Raw genomic sequence first — 16,731 nt, 5'->3', positions numbered from 1 at the left:
GAGTTCTCTGAAGAGATAGACCTTATTACAGAATTTGTAATATGCATCACTGGTGATCCAAAGTTGATATGAAAATAGTGTGACAGTTTTCTTCATTACTGTATTGAATTTCTACTTTTGAGTACTTTTAAAAAATATGCTTTTTGCTTTTGTTTTACCATACTTTTTAGCAGAAACTATTTATTGCCTTTTCCAGATAAACAGTACAATTACAGATCACACATCTGGGGTTTTAAGTAGTTATGGTCCATCTGGACACTATCATCCTACTGACTTACTTTTACTCATCATATAGGAAGAGACTTGTCCTATACAGGAGATTTTCGGAGACATTTCCAGTTATTTTTATATTACTTAATGCAAGTATTTGCTGTTCAGGTGGCTGTGTATTCCCACTCATGAGATACTGGATTCCCAGCAGCAGTCTGTGAAACAGCCTCAAAAAGGCTGTGTGCTCTAAGTTGTATCTGATAATTGTTATTCCCCTGTGTGACATAAGACAACATACCGCATTTCTTTTGTTCCTCCAATTGCTTCTGCAGAAAGCTGACAAACCATACAGTTCTGAAGAAATAATGCTTTACCAATTAGTTCTGTAATTTGACATCTGAGGCCTTATATCCTCAGGGAAAGGAGGAGGAATTCCTTTCTTATTGTTAAAAATCCATGTAATAGCATTGTGACATTCTTCTATATAGAGTTAGCTGAAAGGATGGTTGAAATAAGTGATCATTTCCATTTCTAGTTTAAAATACATTGATGCTGTCACCTCATTAATTACATGACAGCATACCTCCCATTGTAGTAATATAGTTTGAAGTCTTTTTAAATGATTAAAAAGGAGAAAAGCCTCTAACTGTGATGACAACTCACCTATCTGAGTTTTGCAGAAGATCTGTCTCAGCACCTTCTGGAAGCAAAAGCACTAAATCTAGAAGGGAGATCAGATGATGTCCTGTAAACCAAATGTTGTCACATGCCTTCTGAAAAAATGATACAAAAAGTTTAGCTGAATGCAAAATTTAAATCTTAAAGATTTCTTAAATAAATCTTAAATAATTTAACAACAATTTTGGGAAACAGAAAACTACCAAAAAAAAAAACAAACCACAACACCAAACACTGGAAGAAGTATTTTGCAATTACTACATGTGATTGAAGTATACAAACTAGTCTTTTCATAAGCCTCCCTACTTTGCCTCTTCATGCCAAGCTGTTCTTTTCAGTTTCATCAGAATAGATTCTCCACCTCTTCATCATACCACCATCTATACAGTTAACACTTGTTTACATAAACTTAGCAAATTGTTCTAGTCACTCTCTTTTTTTCTCCTGAGGTATGGAACAATTAGCTATCTTTACCAGAGACTCTATTCATTTCATAATTGTAGTGTCACTTTTTTTTTTTTTAAAGATCAGGTGTTTTAAGTTTTCTTTGCGTATTTCTAAACCCACAACTCCTAGCAATGCTTGCAAGTAAAGTACACCTTCACCTCTATGGTTCTTTGATGGAGAAAGGACATTCAGTTACTTTCTTTTGAAAGAGGGAGGGGGGAGAGGACAGAAGGGAGAATCACTTAAGCATAAGATGGAGAATACTAGGTTTTGAAGTGGCAGAAATAAATTATTCTGATGCCCTCTGCATCACAGACAGATCACACGAACACTCCCCTAAATTACAACAAATTATAAAGTGAGGAGGGGCAAAACAACAAAAAACCACCTCTCTCACTTGCTTATCGGAAGTTTTTTTAAAGCCTTGCAGCTAAGACCTGTGAATATTCCCTCCTCAGTGAGGATGATTGAGCCTCCCTGCACTGGGGCTAACTTAAGGGTGTGCCCGTCATTCCCAAAGAGCAAGTGAGGAAGTTCTCTCTGAACATTTCGCAGCCTCTTCAAAAGGCTGCTTCATATCAGTACAACAAAGCCAAGAGCCCGGAGTTGTTGCAAAGTCCTTATCTCAGGTAAAAGGTGGGGAAGGTTGGGGGAAGAGATATCATACACAGGGCAAAAGCTAGACAAGAGAGGAAACCGGGACAAAGCCAGAAATGGATTGGAAGGAAAATTGAGATTAGATAAGAAGGGTAACTGTCTGTTAAGTCAGATCACTTAAGGGACCTGGAAAGATTAAGACTAGCTGGGCACAAAACCTAAGATGAAATAAATGGATAGCAATAGGAAATTGTTATCATTATGTCTATAGCAGAATTCTTTGCAACAAACTTAGAATATTCAAATTCATATGATGAAATTTTAACGTTATTTGTCTTTTTGACAGCCAGGGAACTCCACACAGAAGAAATACGCTAAGAGAATTCTGAAGCTGCATAGTCAAAAAATTAATTAGTAAGGAAATTTCAGAAGATGCTTTTACTTATTCAATTTAATGCAAGCCCCTTTTGGAACAGTTTTCATATTATCATCCTCCTCACCCCTGCTGATTCGATATACAGGACAGACTATGATCTAACAAATAGTAATTCACTGTTTTCTAACATAATTATGCTAGCATAAAATATGCATACATTTACTATATTGTCCTATTTGACAGAAGGCAGTATCCTTGAGAACCAAATTTGATTTGGAAAAGGCCCCAAGCCCTTTTAAAAAAAAAAAAAAAAAAAAAAAAAAAAGAGTTAAGAATTTATTTTTAATTAGTTTTTCCAACTTCCTGGTATAAATGATTATAAAATATGAGATTTAAATGACTTCAATCTAGCTCAACCCTTTCTGATGCATTTAACGTTTGTGAAGCACTCATAATATAATGCTGACTGTCATCATAAAAAACAAGAAAAAAATTAATAATTCTGTCTGGACTGTAGCATTTGAATTATATTTAAGAAATGAGGAACTGTGAGGATAAAACAAAATACTGAGTAGTTCCTCTTTAAGAAAGAAGCATGTATTTTCAAGCACAGAAAAGGTAATAACAACTTCTTAGAAAAATACAGTAAGATTGTGCAATTAAAAAATACATTTGTAAAATTATAATGTAAAAATACATATGCAGAGAAAAGCCAAATTAATATTTTTAATTACATAATTTCCCAATCTTATGTTTCTTTTCAAAGTGGATTTTTTTAATGTATCACTCAAAGCTTAAGCTGTACACATTTTCTCAACATAATACTGATACAATTTTGAGATGGCAACTTGTTTTTTAGTGGTAATAGCCTCACCGTTAATGATAAGTGAATCTGATCTTTTATATTTTTAATAATGTATCCTTCCACACCAGCATGGTTGCTTGTCTTCAGTAAACACCTTCAAACAAAAAAAAAAAGTTATTATCTCTTCACAGCTGCCTACATAGTTAGCTCAAAATTTAGTGAATAAGGCCATAATGTCATCTTAAGTGGGAGTTTTACCACAGAAAAATAACATGACTATGTAACCTTTAAACGCTAGCTTACATAAGACAGCTGATTTTATGTGACGCAATTGGAATTCCTTATTTATCCAAAAACTAATATAGTAAAATTAATGTGGTTTACCAGATAGCAACTCTGTCAGAAATCATTGTATCTATGCAATTAAGCTGCAATAAGACTGATATTACACAATCTACAGTAATTTGGATGCATACCTGAATAATGTGTATTTTCCCTCTGCGTCAAACTTGTCTATGAACAACTGCAAAATATTTAAACTCTTCTTTCTCTAAAGACAAAAAAGATGTTATCAGATTAATTCTAATTAAATAAATTCAGCACTTAACTGATTCTGTAGGTCCCATTACATACCAGATGCTCTATGGGACAAAGGATTGTAACTTTCACCAAATCCTGCAGTTGGACAAAGAAAACATAATTTCTAATTACATACAGATTATTACATCACGTCACACTGACTAAAATCTACTCAAGACATTAAAAAAAACAACCAAAACCAAAAACCCACAGCCCACAAGACCATGCCTATGAGAAGATTCTCATCAGAGAAATTCACATTAGCATCAGTGGTTGAAATCCCAGGGCTGATACAAATGACTATTATTCTCGTATTGTTGGGTCCAAGTAAGAATGTAGTCAAGCAGCAGATTTGCAAGGAAGAGGCAAAAATGAGCAAGCATCATTATTTCAGCTAACATCAGTGCCCACCTGCCTCAGTGGCACGTACATACACTAAGTATATTGTAATTGTCACTGAAACTTCACACTGTAGCGGGTAGAAAAGGCAATCAATTCTGTACAGCAAGACGCTGAAAGTTTCAATTTAACGACACAAGTGTATAAAGGTTCAGTAGTATGTCCTCTCTCAAACACCTAGAAGACAGCTAGATACTATTTATAATCAAACTTTAAAGACTTCTGTACATTGCTTATTACCTGAGGTACGTTAATAAAATTTCTGAATTCTAAATACTGATGGAGAAGGCTATTATCTTCCATTCTCAACAAACAGCTCTCAAACAGATCCTGCAGGTGGGGAAAAAAAAAAAGCTGCCAACGTTTTTCACGTATATAAGACATTAATCTATAGGCTTAACATTTTATGGCTAAAACCGCCTTCAGTATAAACGCTCATTCGCATATCCAAAGTTCTAGGAGCTGCAAATGTAAGTAATCATGGTAATTTAAACATGCATGTGTGTAAAGTTCAATAAATGTAAGTGTTTGTAAGACTGAAGAATACCTAATTAAGCCTCAAAATATTTCTGAAACTATTACCTGAGCTATCATTTGTACCTTTCTTAGAAAGGGAAACTAAAGTTTTACCATTACTTAAACTGGAAAAAATAAACATTCTAACATTGAAAGTTTGATCAAAAGAAAACTTACAAGTCCTTTAGATAACATAGATTCTTCTGTTCTAGAAAAAAAAGAAACATTATCAAATTTAAGTTTTTAATTAAAAAGACACTGTTGATATTTCAGAAGAAATACTAGCACAGAGATCAAAAAGAACTTGTCCCTCAACAATTTTCATTCTATTTTCTAAACATAGTATCTTCATTATTCCTCTCAAAGATTTTTAGAATAAATTGGCTGATGAAAAGTTGAAGATTAGACTCCTCTCTTCAGGGTCAAAAATGACTTTTTTCCCCCCCCTCAATATTTATAAATGCTCAAAAGTAGCATCTCATATCTCACAGGTGTTAAGACATTGATTAACAAAGAAAATGAAACTTTTCCGACGTGATTCCATTTGCATAGTCCTGCAAGCCTAAGAAAAACACAGCAGATCCTAAACTGAAGAGACCAGGAAGTTTTGTTTAAATCTTACCAGGAAATGGTAAGTAGTCATAATGGGAAACTTTCCTTCTATATCAGTGCTAGAAACTAATTGGTCAACACTGCTGCTTATGGGGGGTGAAATAATCACAATTTTGTCTGGTTTCCTTTAGAAAGCCTGACTTTCAATCAGATTGCATATCGTATCAGAATACATTCAAATAAATACTATCACAATGGTCTTCTCTAGTAGTAAACTAATTGTTACAGAAGTACAAGTAAATATACACTCTAATTATTCTGCATGTGTTTAAAAGACCTTAATTTTGCTTTTTCAGAATAAAGTTTCTAAAAATGATATCACAATACAAGTTGAAAACAATAAATAAATGTTTTAGACAACTTTTCATACTATTTAGTAAAAGAAGCCATCTTCTTGTGGAAATTGCCATTTTAACTCTCAGGTTTAAAAACCTCCTCTGAACTTATCTGGTATATTTGAAATTTGATTCTATGAATTACTATAAAAGATCACACCTGCTATCTAGCACTCCAAATACCATAAACCCTACCTTTTTAGTAGCACTTCAATATGCGTCATATTGCATTGCAGAAGGTATGATGGACTAGAAGAGAAAAATTAGGTTTACATTAAACTGCATAAGCCATATACATTTGCACAGTTAATATATTTAACAGGATTAGTCTTTTTTGAAAAATTTATAAAAATATCTTTATAAAATTAATAATTTTGAAATAGACACAAAACAGTAAGTCAAATTGCTGTTAATAACTCTTAGGTGGAAACAGTCTATAAATATGCAATTGAAAATTTAACACATGTTAATTTTCAGCATGTGACTAATCCTACCAGTCTCTTTAAAAGGACAGCTCATCTAAAATTAAACCGTAATAGAGTAATCTGCAGGACTGAAGTATGTTTTTATGTATATAATTTAAGCTACATAAAATATAAATGCATAAAGGTTGACATAAAACAAATACTAGTGAAATACAGTTTTCATTCATAACTATTGACGAATAAAAAGTTTTCTTCTGCTCAGAAAGAATCTTCAAAGTACTGACTTAAGATAAGTGAGGAAGAATAGTTCTTACCTAAATACGATTGGAAAACAATCAATACCAAAATACTGAACAAACACCAGATATGACAGACATGCCAAAGAATCTGCAGAATTCTTTCGTTCTATGTCCGCAAACTCCTGATTCTCCCAGTGTGGACTTTTGCCTTTACAATGTAAAAACACTAATGGTATCAATTCTCTTATATCCCACAAAATGTCCTAAAAAAGAAAGATAGATTCCCTATAGTTGCCTTTAAATACCTGTATACCAATTAAGTTTCAAATCTTTAACTGTATTCACAGCAAATTCTCTTACATATGTATAAATTAATATAAATATTTTGTGAGTATTTATGATGTATACGCATACACAAAAAAGACCCTGCAGGAAAAATAACTTCTGTTAGAAGAATGTTACTAAGATAGCAAAGTCAAGTACTCCAAAGTTAGCAAAAGACAAAATAAAGTCACCCTGCAAAACCCTAGTTTGGCTCCCTTATCCACAACACTATGAATAATGATAGCTTCATGATCACATTATGCCTGTGTTTTTCAGATCACAAAATACTCAGTATTTTGTTTTCTGCTCACTAATCAATATGCAACACAATGTTTATCTACTAAAAGCAAGCCCTGCTTTAAAGTTAGAATCACTCTGTATGGCCTTTCTTTCCAGTGATGCACAACACAATGACACCTGAATACTTCACAAACGGGGTGTGTGGGTTTTTTCCCACACACACACATTCATGTGGATTAGGAGGTAGTGTAACTCCTATTCTACATATTGTGAAGAAACAGCGAGACCAATGTTAACTCACTGTTCTGGGGTTGTCCAAACTGAACATCTGGGATCTCACATTTTGGAAAATTAGGATTACACAAGATGTCATATAGTCAAAGCATGACTTTATTGACCTTAGCTGCAGCTTTCATTACCCAATTCCACAAACAGCAGAAGTGAATTTCTTGAGAAAACGAAGAAAAGGTAATTCATAATTAGCATAAAAAGCATGGTTTCAGACTGTACCCAACAGGAGAGGCAGGATGAAAAGCCGGTTTTTCAGAGCACCCTTCAACTATCTTAACCATGAGATCATCTTCTGGTAATCCCTGCCTCCTTCACTGCACACCCTAAAAGTCCTGCAATAAATGAAGTAAAGGTCTCAGGGACAAAATCTTCTTTCACTGCACAACCCTGATTAATCCTCACAGCAGTTGCATCCTATGCTGAGACATGCTGGGGAAAAAAATGGATGTGATCATGACAGAAAACCTAATTATGGTTGAAAAACAACCAAAAGTTTTGCTAACTGCTCAGTGTGCTTCACTTTACAATCTTAACAATTGGATATAGAATTTCGTGTGCAAAAATGCTTAGATTTTTAAACACATATTGGAGAAGAAACAGAGTTGCATCACATGGCAACTTCCAGACTTCCTCTGCGTGCATGCACATTTGCACACACTTATATATAGTAATATATAGTATATTTGTGTGTGCTTTCCTCATCCCAGCTGGCTCCAAGTCTTCCTTTTCAAAGTCATCAAGACTTAGTGTGCCATTCCTTCCCCCAAAATGACACCCTGACCTAGTCTCTCTGCTCTTCTAGGACTAATTCCTCCACTATATCATATAAAAAGCTCTCTTTCTTCTAACTCCCTAGTTCATAGTTCACAGCCATTTCAGCTATCTTCCTCCGATAGCTGGACTTCCTCTGTCCCTCAGCCAGCTTCACCCCCATTCCACCTTCTCTGTATCTTTCATTTCCCTCTTACATAGCTCCAAGCGTTCTTTGACTTTTGTCTTGCTGTATTGGACTTGTGAATTTTCCTCCTTTAACAAGGGATAACAAGGCAGAACAAAGTCCAAAGCTCAAACCTAACTCTATTCTTCAATACAGTTGATATTAACATGAGAAACAAGTGTATCCATAGTTAATAAAACAACTTACAGAAAAGAATTGTAATGGCCAGTTATCAAAACCAGAATTGTATTTTTGTTAACGGTAAATATTAATAACCAGTTAATAGTCATTTAATGTTCAGTTCTCCTATACGTCTGAGAAGGTCAGCTTGTTTTATAAAAGTTGAAGACATTAGCTGCAATCTTGATACAAATGAGCTGTTACTGTCTATTCAGCGTTACCCGACTAGTGGCCCATTGGTTATCCTGAGGGAAGACTCCATTTAGTACTGGGAATATTTTCTACCCTTATGTTTCATTATAAGATTTACCAGCCTGCTTCTGAATAAACTGTTATAAAATAATCCAGCACCTGTCAAGAAGATTCCTGCATTTCATCAGCCCAACACAAATCATTGTATAGCCACACATTTGAAAATTAGAGACAACTGATATTTACAAATATTTTAAATTTGGTGTACTGGGTCTGGTGGCATGGAGTTGATTTTCTTCATGGCAGCCCATATGGTGCTATGTTTTAGATTTGTGACCAAGACAGCATTGATAACACGCCAGTGTTTCAGTTGTTGCCGAACAGTGCTTGCATGGCATCAAGGCCTTCTGTTTCTTACTCTGCCCCTCAGCGAGCAGGCAGAGGGTGGGTGAGGAGCTGGGGGGGGACACAGCAGGGACAGCTAACCCAAACTGATCAAAGGGATACTCCATACCATATAACATCAGGCTCAGCAACAAATTGCTGGGGGTGGGGGGGAGGTAGTATTTTTCAGATTTACTGTTGTTCAGAGACTGGCTGGGCATCAGTCTGCTGGTAGGAGGTGGTGAGTGACAGCCATTGCATCACTTGGGTTTTTTTCCTTCACTTATTAAATTGTCTTTTTCTCAACCTATGAGCTTTTCTTGCTTTTGCCCTTCAGATTCTCTTCCCCATTCCGCTGGGGGGGGGCTGAGTGAGTGACTGGGTGGGGGCTTAGCTGCCAGCTGGGGTCAAGCCACTACATTTGGATATGTACAAGAGAGGAAATATTCTTTAACACATTCAAAACATGAACAAAGCACAGCTCTACTTGCTGTAACTTTATTAATCACACCTAGTCCTATTTCTGAAATGTACTGTGTGTTCCAACACATGTCCATAGACATGGACTGTACCTGACTATGTCCTTATAAGGCTTGGTTTTGCTGCAAATTTAAATAAAATTATCTATACCCACAATAATATTGCTCTAATAAAACAGAGCTGCTATGTAAAACATTCAAAACCAGAGTAACTGCATTGGTAGCATGGAGTGAGCATGTTCCCACTGAATTTCAAGCTATAGCATCAGCAGCAGTAACCATCAATTTATATTCTTTAACAGTCAGCTGGCACTGCACTAGGCACATTAGAGATTTCTCTCTGTGCGACACTTGGATTAAAGGTAACATGTAGATTTTGCCTTGATGTAATACTGCAGCAAAGACGATTCTTTAGATATTCTAATAAATTCATATATCACCAAGAAAAAGAAGCAGTTACAGCTGCTGATTCAGAGAGCAGTCTAAACTGGTTTATAAGAAGCAAAACTGTGTCTGCAAGTTTTGTAATTTCCAGAGATGGGACGTGGAACTGTTCTAGACCTTTATCTACCTGCATTATCTTACAAGGCGCAGTCAGTCATCCCACTAACCAATAAAGGAAGCAAAATAAGCTCTAGAATGAATTATAGGTAATTCTGAACTAGACCACTGGTTTTGCAAACACTGTAATTAATTTTGACTGCACTTACTATAATTTCAGTTGCAAAATGCCGAAAGGGATGTTCTTCAACGCCTTCGAGCTGCTCAAGCTGAGCTGTCAATAATGGGTATTTCAGGCTTTTCATACAGCTGAAATAAAAAGGGGTGAAACTAAATCACCAATAAGGTCACAAATACAGACTATAATAGTATCGTTGATGACCAAGAATAAAGTCTATACTCATACTAGCTGCTGCTATTCCTGATATTCCAAGAAGAATAAAAAACAAGAACATATCCTGTAGAAGCATTCCTTAGACTTCACCTCCAGAATATGATTATCCTCACTGTTGTAAATTTGAGGAGAAGCAGAAGAATACCAACACAGCTTCACAGCACAGACACTAGTATTTCTTTACCACTTCCCTGTACTAAAAAAAAAAAAAAAAAATTTTGACCTTTCTTCTCTCACTTCATAAATATGTAAGGCATATTTATGGTTTTTCTTTTTTGAAATACCACATTAGTTAATATGAATTGGCAGCATTATAAAACACTAATAAGATTATTTATTTACTGCCTATATAATAAGTGCCTACTGTTCCTTTTGTTAAGTTATAGGAATATATTACACTAACATAAAACACTCACAATTTTAATAATTCTTCTTTCAGCTCCATGTCATTGTATTCTGACGACTTTTCCATGTTTTTAACAACTTCATTCACAAAAGGTTTAGCAAAGTCCACCACTGCATTACAACATTGACAGAGACCAAGTTTATCTTCTTGTATTTGTTGTTTTGTATAAGGTACAGGTAAGGGAGCAAGCTGATTCATAATCACGGCCAAAGATAAACCCACTGAGTAGGCCTTCTTGTTCTGAAGTTTCAAAAGCACTGAGGGAAGGGAAAAAAGAGAAAAACAGAGAGAACATTTTGAAACATTACGTTATTAATTACTTAGTAGAGGAAAACGTGAAGAAAAACAATGTGACTACATAAGAAAGCCTTTAGTTGCAGGGAAGGAGAGGGACTGATACTTGAAATCACATGAGCGAATCCAGCAAGACTAAGACATCAGCTAATTTAATATGTTGTAGTTAAGATAACCATATATTTGAGAATGACAAATACTAAAGCAATAATGCATTTCAACACATTCTTCCTTTCTCTGTAGCAGCGTGATGAGGACTGGAAAAAAATCTGTCTTTCTAGAACTAGTCTAAGTGACATAATATTGATTTATCTGATCTGGAAAACTGATTTATTCTTGCTTTATTGCTTGACTCCTCCTGTGCTTGGCAAAGCCAGTTGCAATGGCTCAATGTTTCTGCTGAGATCTGACTCCACCTGAAGCAGCTCAGAACTGTTACATACTCCACAGCAGAACCAACAGAGGGGCTCCCAGACTGAGGAAGTAGCACAAGTGGCTCTCCACTTAAACTGCACTCAGTGCAGGCTGACTGCAGATTGGCTATCCAAAAAACCACATGCTTCCAATAATTCAATAACACATCTCAATAACACATCTGCTACAATCAGACTTAAACTTGATACAAGACACTTGATTTCATCTTGCATATCAAAACAGATACTACTACTTGTTACCTACTTAGTGGGCGTCCAAACCCAACATTTTTAGTTTTTATATGTAAGCCAGAAGAATGCTTCCCCACAACCAATCAAATATTCCAACCTGCTTCAATCTGAAATAAAAGTTTTCTACTACGAAAATATGGAATTTAATGTTTTAAGAGTTAAATAATGAAGAATTTCACAAATCCATGTAATTCTCTATTTCTGTAATAACAGTATGAATGGTTTACACCTCTAAATATAAGTGTCACAGGACCACCTTCTTGTAAATGATGAAAAATAGCTGAATATTGCTTTTTCAACTGATGCTATTAACCCCATCTAAAATCTTTTTCTAACAGGCCAATATAAGCATGAAAATTATACCTTGTGTTATTTTGCAAAATACAATAGACTGTAAAGCCTGTGAGGACAGACATATTCTGAAAATATTCCAGCGAAGGCTAAACTAATTTGGTAAATAAATGAGAAAATAATTTAATTCAGAAATCACATGAGAAAGTGCATCTTACCTGTCTGCAAAGGCTGAAGCAATAACATGACAGTTTGGCACACTTGCTCTCCAGAGGCCTGCTCAATCTGCTCAAGTAAACCCAAAAAAAGTTCCTTTGGATTGCACAGCTGCAGGAGAGGAACAATGCATATTTTTTAATCACCATGGTCATAAGCTAAAAAAATTCATCACAAGCAAACTTCAATACAGAAGTTCCTGAATGTCGGGAAAGCAAATCGAATTAAAGATAATCTTTAAGAAAACAAATATGAAACAAGAAGTACTTCCCTACAATTAACATCTTCTATGAAGTGTATATGTGTGTACACTTTACTATAAGCTGAAAACATATAATAATAAATAATGACACTAAACTTGATTTCTATTCTCTATAAAAAACTCACAGTACCTTAGCAAAGTAATCCTTAGGAGTAGAGAGAAAAGAAAAACTTCAGTGTGAATTTAACTCAAGCTATAGAGTTCGCAAGTTGTTTTTTAAGTACATGAATGAAAGGGAACTAGTCTTCTAGAGATTAAAACTTTTTTCCCCTACTACTCCATCAGAATCATCAGGTACTCATTGGCATACTGTTTCTGCAGTAGACAAGAAGCAGTATTGCTGTGGCTGCTCTGATTCCAGCAGCTGGCTAAAAACTTTATGAGTTCTATCTGCCTTTTTCTTGTGGATAATGCTATGTCTCTTTGTTTTGCCCAGTTACTGATTTCACAAGATTTGTAAGAGGTTAATTATCTCTGAGAACACTAAGCCTGTGTCTACTTCAGATGAAACTGGCCCATGAGTTTAAAAGTTATGGGAAACGGACAGAAGAACCCAGAAGTATTCATGCCTTGTTTTCTTTGGAAATCAGAGGGAAAATCAGGACCTCTCCCTTCCCTACAATTATTGTATTATAACCATATATTTCAAAAACATACCTGTGCCAAGTGATCTAGTATCTTCAGGCAATGTTCTCGCTTATCATCTTCCTGTTTATACATGAAAATACATCTAACAAGAGGAGAGACGAGATTCCAACCCATATTTTTGATGATAACCTAAAAAAACAGATTTTCAGAGGATAAACGAAAACTGGACATCTTCTAAGCCCAGAAAAATTGTACATATGAAGGCCAAAAAAGACAAGAGATCAATGTCCTGGTTGTAACCAACACCATAATAATGTCATTGAAAATTTAACATCTATTACCATAAAGTTCTGTACTTGACATACATTGTATTCTCTCCCCATACCTATAACCACAGCTGCATATTTTGTATAGTTCTCTTCAATGTATTAATGCTAACATGTCAATATATATTTCTAAGAATTTATATGACAATACATTTAAAATAAGACTAAGTAGAGTTTTGCTGAAAGAAAGAATGCTTAGACAAATTGTGTTTAACCTGAGGGGATCAAGATCTTTAGTTGTTACTCCAAACTCACAAAATTCAAAACCAGACTGTGACCCACATGTAACACTGCCAAAGCATTCCATCCTTCACTTTCTTTCTGAACTTCCTATTTATCTGTGTACAATTTAGTATATTCTACCAGCTCCCCAAAGTGCGTACAGACGTTCACATCTCTTACATTAGCATCAGTTGAGTTGGCGTTCACAGTTTTGGCCAATATTATTATATCCATCTGTGGTGGGTTGACCCCAGACAGCAACTAAGCACCCACCAGCTGGTTGCTCGCTCTCCTCCACCAGTGGGATGGGGGAAGAATCAGAAGAGCAAAACAGAGTAACTCATGGGTCGAGGTAAGGGCAATTTAATAAGTGAAGGACAAAAGGGGAGGGGGGAATGCTGCAAACAAACTCCCACGAGCAGACCAATGCCAAGCCAGTCTCCAAGTAACAGCTACTTTGGAATGGGTCCCCATCCCCATGTGTTTTTATTGTTGAGCATGATGTTATACAGCATGGAACATCTCTTTGATCAGTTTGGGTCAGCTGTCCCAGCTGTGTCCCCCCTCAACTTCCCTGCTTACTGAGGGGGCAGACTGAGAAACGGAGAAGGCCTTGACACTGTACAAGCGCTGATCAGCAATAGCTGAAACACTGGTCTGTTATCAACACTGTTCTGGTTACAAATCTGAAACACAGCACCATACAGGCTGCCATGAAGAAAATCAACTCCATGCCAGCCAAACCCAGTACACCATCTGAAATCCTGTTCTGCAAAAGAGGGACACTGTCACTTTCTCTTAATTACACTTTTGTCCTCTTTTCTCTTTGCTTAACTCAGCAAAACAGCTAGTAATGGTTTTGTTAACATTATCATGACTGTTTCTGTGAGCTACCTGAAGTTACACAAGAATGTGCACTATACACAGAGCAACTTATTAACTATTCATATGTACAGCCTTGCTGCACAGTGAAAGTAGCTTTCCCTTTCTAATAAGCAGTTTTATCTGTTTAACAGTGTTTTAGTGCACAACTAATATAGAGTGCAAACTTAAACTCACCTTATTTTTCTCATTTTGAATTACTTCTAATAACTGAGCTGCACACCCATCTTCTAAACATTTCTGCCCTGCTACCTGAAACAGATTAAAATCTTCTCCTTTGAAATCAGCTTCTTCCAGAATTTGCTAGAAAGAAAATACGCATGTTTAACTCCATAGTTATAAAAGGCAAATAAAAAATAAGAAAATCCAAGCTTTCACTTCAAAATTAAATGTAGTGTCATTGTAACTTATCTTTTCTTATATAACATCTTTCACATATTAAAAAAGCTACCAAGAGCTACTACAGAAGACAAAGCAGTATTTCAATAGCACTTTCTAAGTCTAGACTACAGCATGTTCTTTAGAAGATGTATTTTCTACAACAACCTGCTAGGGTTTTGTTACTTCAGACAGGTATTGTTGAGTACAAGAACACTTCTTACTCCAAGAAGCGGAAGTTATCAAGCACCTTGGGATAAGCACTACAGAAAAGTCAATGAAACATGGAGGCTGAACTTAGCTGCCCAATGAGGACTTCTGCTAATAACTGTCTTGTGTTTTGGGGTCATTTTGGTTTTAATTATACTATATGAAGTGAAATGCACACTGCTTACACTTGTTACTTTTATGGAAAGAAAGCTACTTACACATCTTTGTATTATGGCTTGAAGTTCATCAACTGCCATTATAGTTTGGCTTTGTTCTTCTGGAATTGAAAACTATTATAAATTAAAAAGAGTGCAGTATTAAAACACATGAAGTAAAAACAGAGACTGAAAAATAATCACATTATAAAAAAAAATGCCAACAGAGGAACGAGAAAAGCCTAAACAGACAGATATTATGAAGACCATGTGATAAAAAAAAAAAAAACCAGGAAAAATGCATTTTTAAGAAATGTACACTACATTATTCTACTCCCCATATTTGCAGGAGACAGTATTACAGACAGGAAACAAACCTGCATTCTGTGTACAGGGAAGCAATTTTTCAAGTAGCATCAGGGTCATCGTCAGAAGTTAGGAGGCCTCAGCTATTACTTGGGCACATACATTGAAAACTGCAGCTAATACAGAGCAAGTCTGGGCTCGCTGCGTACCAAGCGCGGATGCCCATGATACACTACGTTTTCTGTGACTATTCTCATCACAGGAGCTCCTGCTCAGCTGTGACTGGAACACTCTAACCTGATGCCTGGGATGTGCACAGCTGATCCAACCACCGGGCCAGTTTATATCAACAGTCTAATCAAGATTACATATGCAATATCACTCATTTCTTTATAGTGTCTAGGTTGGGCTAGTTCAGTGGCCTTTTACCTCTAAATACTATAATTTAAGACTTTCTTGCTAAAAACAATTAAACATTTGAGTAACGTTAAGTACATACAAAGTTTTACATAGTCAGGACCATGAATTACAAATAAAATCAAGTTTGGTTATCCATGTGATATATCATAGCAGTTTATAGTTTTAAGTAACTCCATGTGCCTAAATCTGGTTATATGATCACTCTGAGTGTCAATTACATCTACACCTAGATAATTAGCTAACTATTCATCAAAACACCCAGTTCCATACTTATACAGACATCTCAATGTAACATCCTCAATCTTTTCTCTTACGTGTGACCTCTGCTACGTCACACATCATCTAGATAACTAAGCTACCTGGATGTTTACAAAAAACAGGCAACTCACAAAAGCTTAAAGCATCTGTCTGTGAATTTTATTATTCAAAGAATAAACAACTCTCTATTCTCAACGGCCTATTTTAACATTTTTACGTCACTGCAATCCAGCAACGTATCTAGCCTGTCATTTTAATTTGGTCATTATCATATACTTTACTACCATATTTTCTACTACTTGAGCTCTTAACCGTACAGGATGTTACTAATCCTCCCAAAGCAATTTAAATATACTTTTGAACTCTAATAGCCCTCAGTAACTTTACAATGTTCTTACAGCCTTGAAACATGCCCTGAGCACCTACCGTGTTGTTCCAGAGATTTACCAGTGGAGCTCGCAGATGGTCTCAGGCCTTAATACATAATCCAGTTTCTAATTAAATCTTTTCAGAGGTTTCAGCGGCAAGTGGACAGCATCTGAATCATATGAAACTTTCTACTATTAACACTCACCAAAATCCCTCCTGTCTAATAAACATACACCTCAGCCCCTTCCCTAGGCGGGGTACAACACGCAGGCCACTACAAGGAGGCGGCTAACGTAAGCCTTTAACACACGGCTGAATTAAAAAAACACAAGGCCTCTCCCCC

General features: G+C 35.8%; 1 protein-coding gene across 1 annotated transcript in view; it reads right to left on the bottom strand.

The window, feature by feature from the left end:
- GLMN (glomulin, FKBP associated protein) overlaps positions 1-16,632 on the bottom strand; it is a 22,441-nt gene extending 5,809 nt beyond the window's left edge. The window contains exons 1-15 of the mRNA XM_009575288.1: positions 16,446-16,632; positions 15,099-15,224; positions 14,470-14,595; positions 12,932-13,051; positions 12,015-12,123; positions 10,557-10,803; positions 9,956-10,055; positions 6,294-6,481; positions 5,750-5,803; positions 4,785-4,815; positions 4,332-4,421; positions 3,747-3,788; positions 3,590-3,663; positions 3,183-3,267; positions 874-983 (exon numbers count right to left, since the gene is read on the bottom strand). Coding sequence (XP_009573583.1) covers positions 874-983; positions 3,183-3,267; positions 3,590-3,663; positions 3,747-3,788; positions 4,332-4,421; positions 4,785-4,815; positions 5,750-5,803; positions 6,294-6,481; positions 9,956-10,055; positions 10,557-10,803; positions 12,015-12,123; positions 12,932-13,051; positions 14,470-14,595; positions 15,099-15,137 — 1,415 coding nt within the window. The 5' untranslated portion in view covers positions 15,138-15,224; positions 16,446-16,632. The remainder of the gene's footprint in view (positions 1-873; positions 984-3,182; positions 3,268-3,589; positions 3,664-3,746; positions 3,789-4,331; positions 4,422-4,784; positions 4,816-5,749; positions 5,804-6,293; positions 6,482-9,955; positions 10,056-10,556; positions 10,804-12,014; positions 12,124-12,931; positions 13,052-14,469; positions 14,596-15,098; positions 15,225-16,445) is intronic.
- Between the last annotated feature and the right edge of the window lie 99 nt (positions 16,633-16,731).

The sequence above is a fragment of the Fulmarus glacialis genome, unplaced genomic scaffold (assembly GCF_000690835.1).
Source record: "Fulmarus glacialis isolate BGI_N327 unplaced genomic scaffold, ASM69083v1 scaffold22173, whole genome shotgun sequence".
Lineage (NCBI taxonomy): Eukaryota > Metazoa > Chordata > Aves > Procellariiformes > Procellariidae > Fulmarus > Fulmarus glacialis.
The sequence above is the reverse complement of the archived record's forward strand: the minus strand, read 5'-3'. Positions and strand labels throughout refer to the sequence as shown.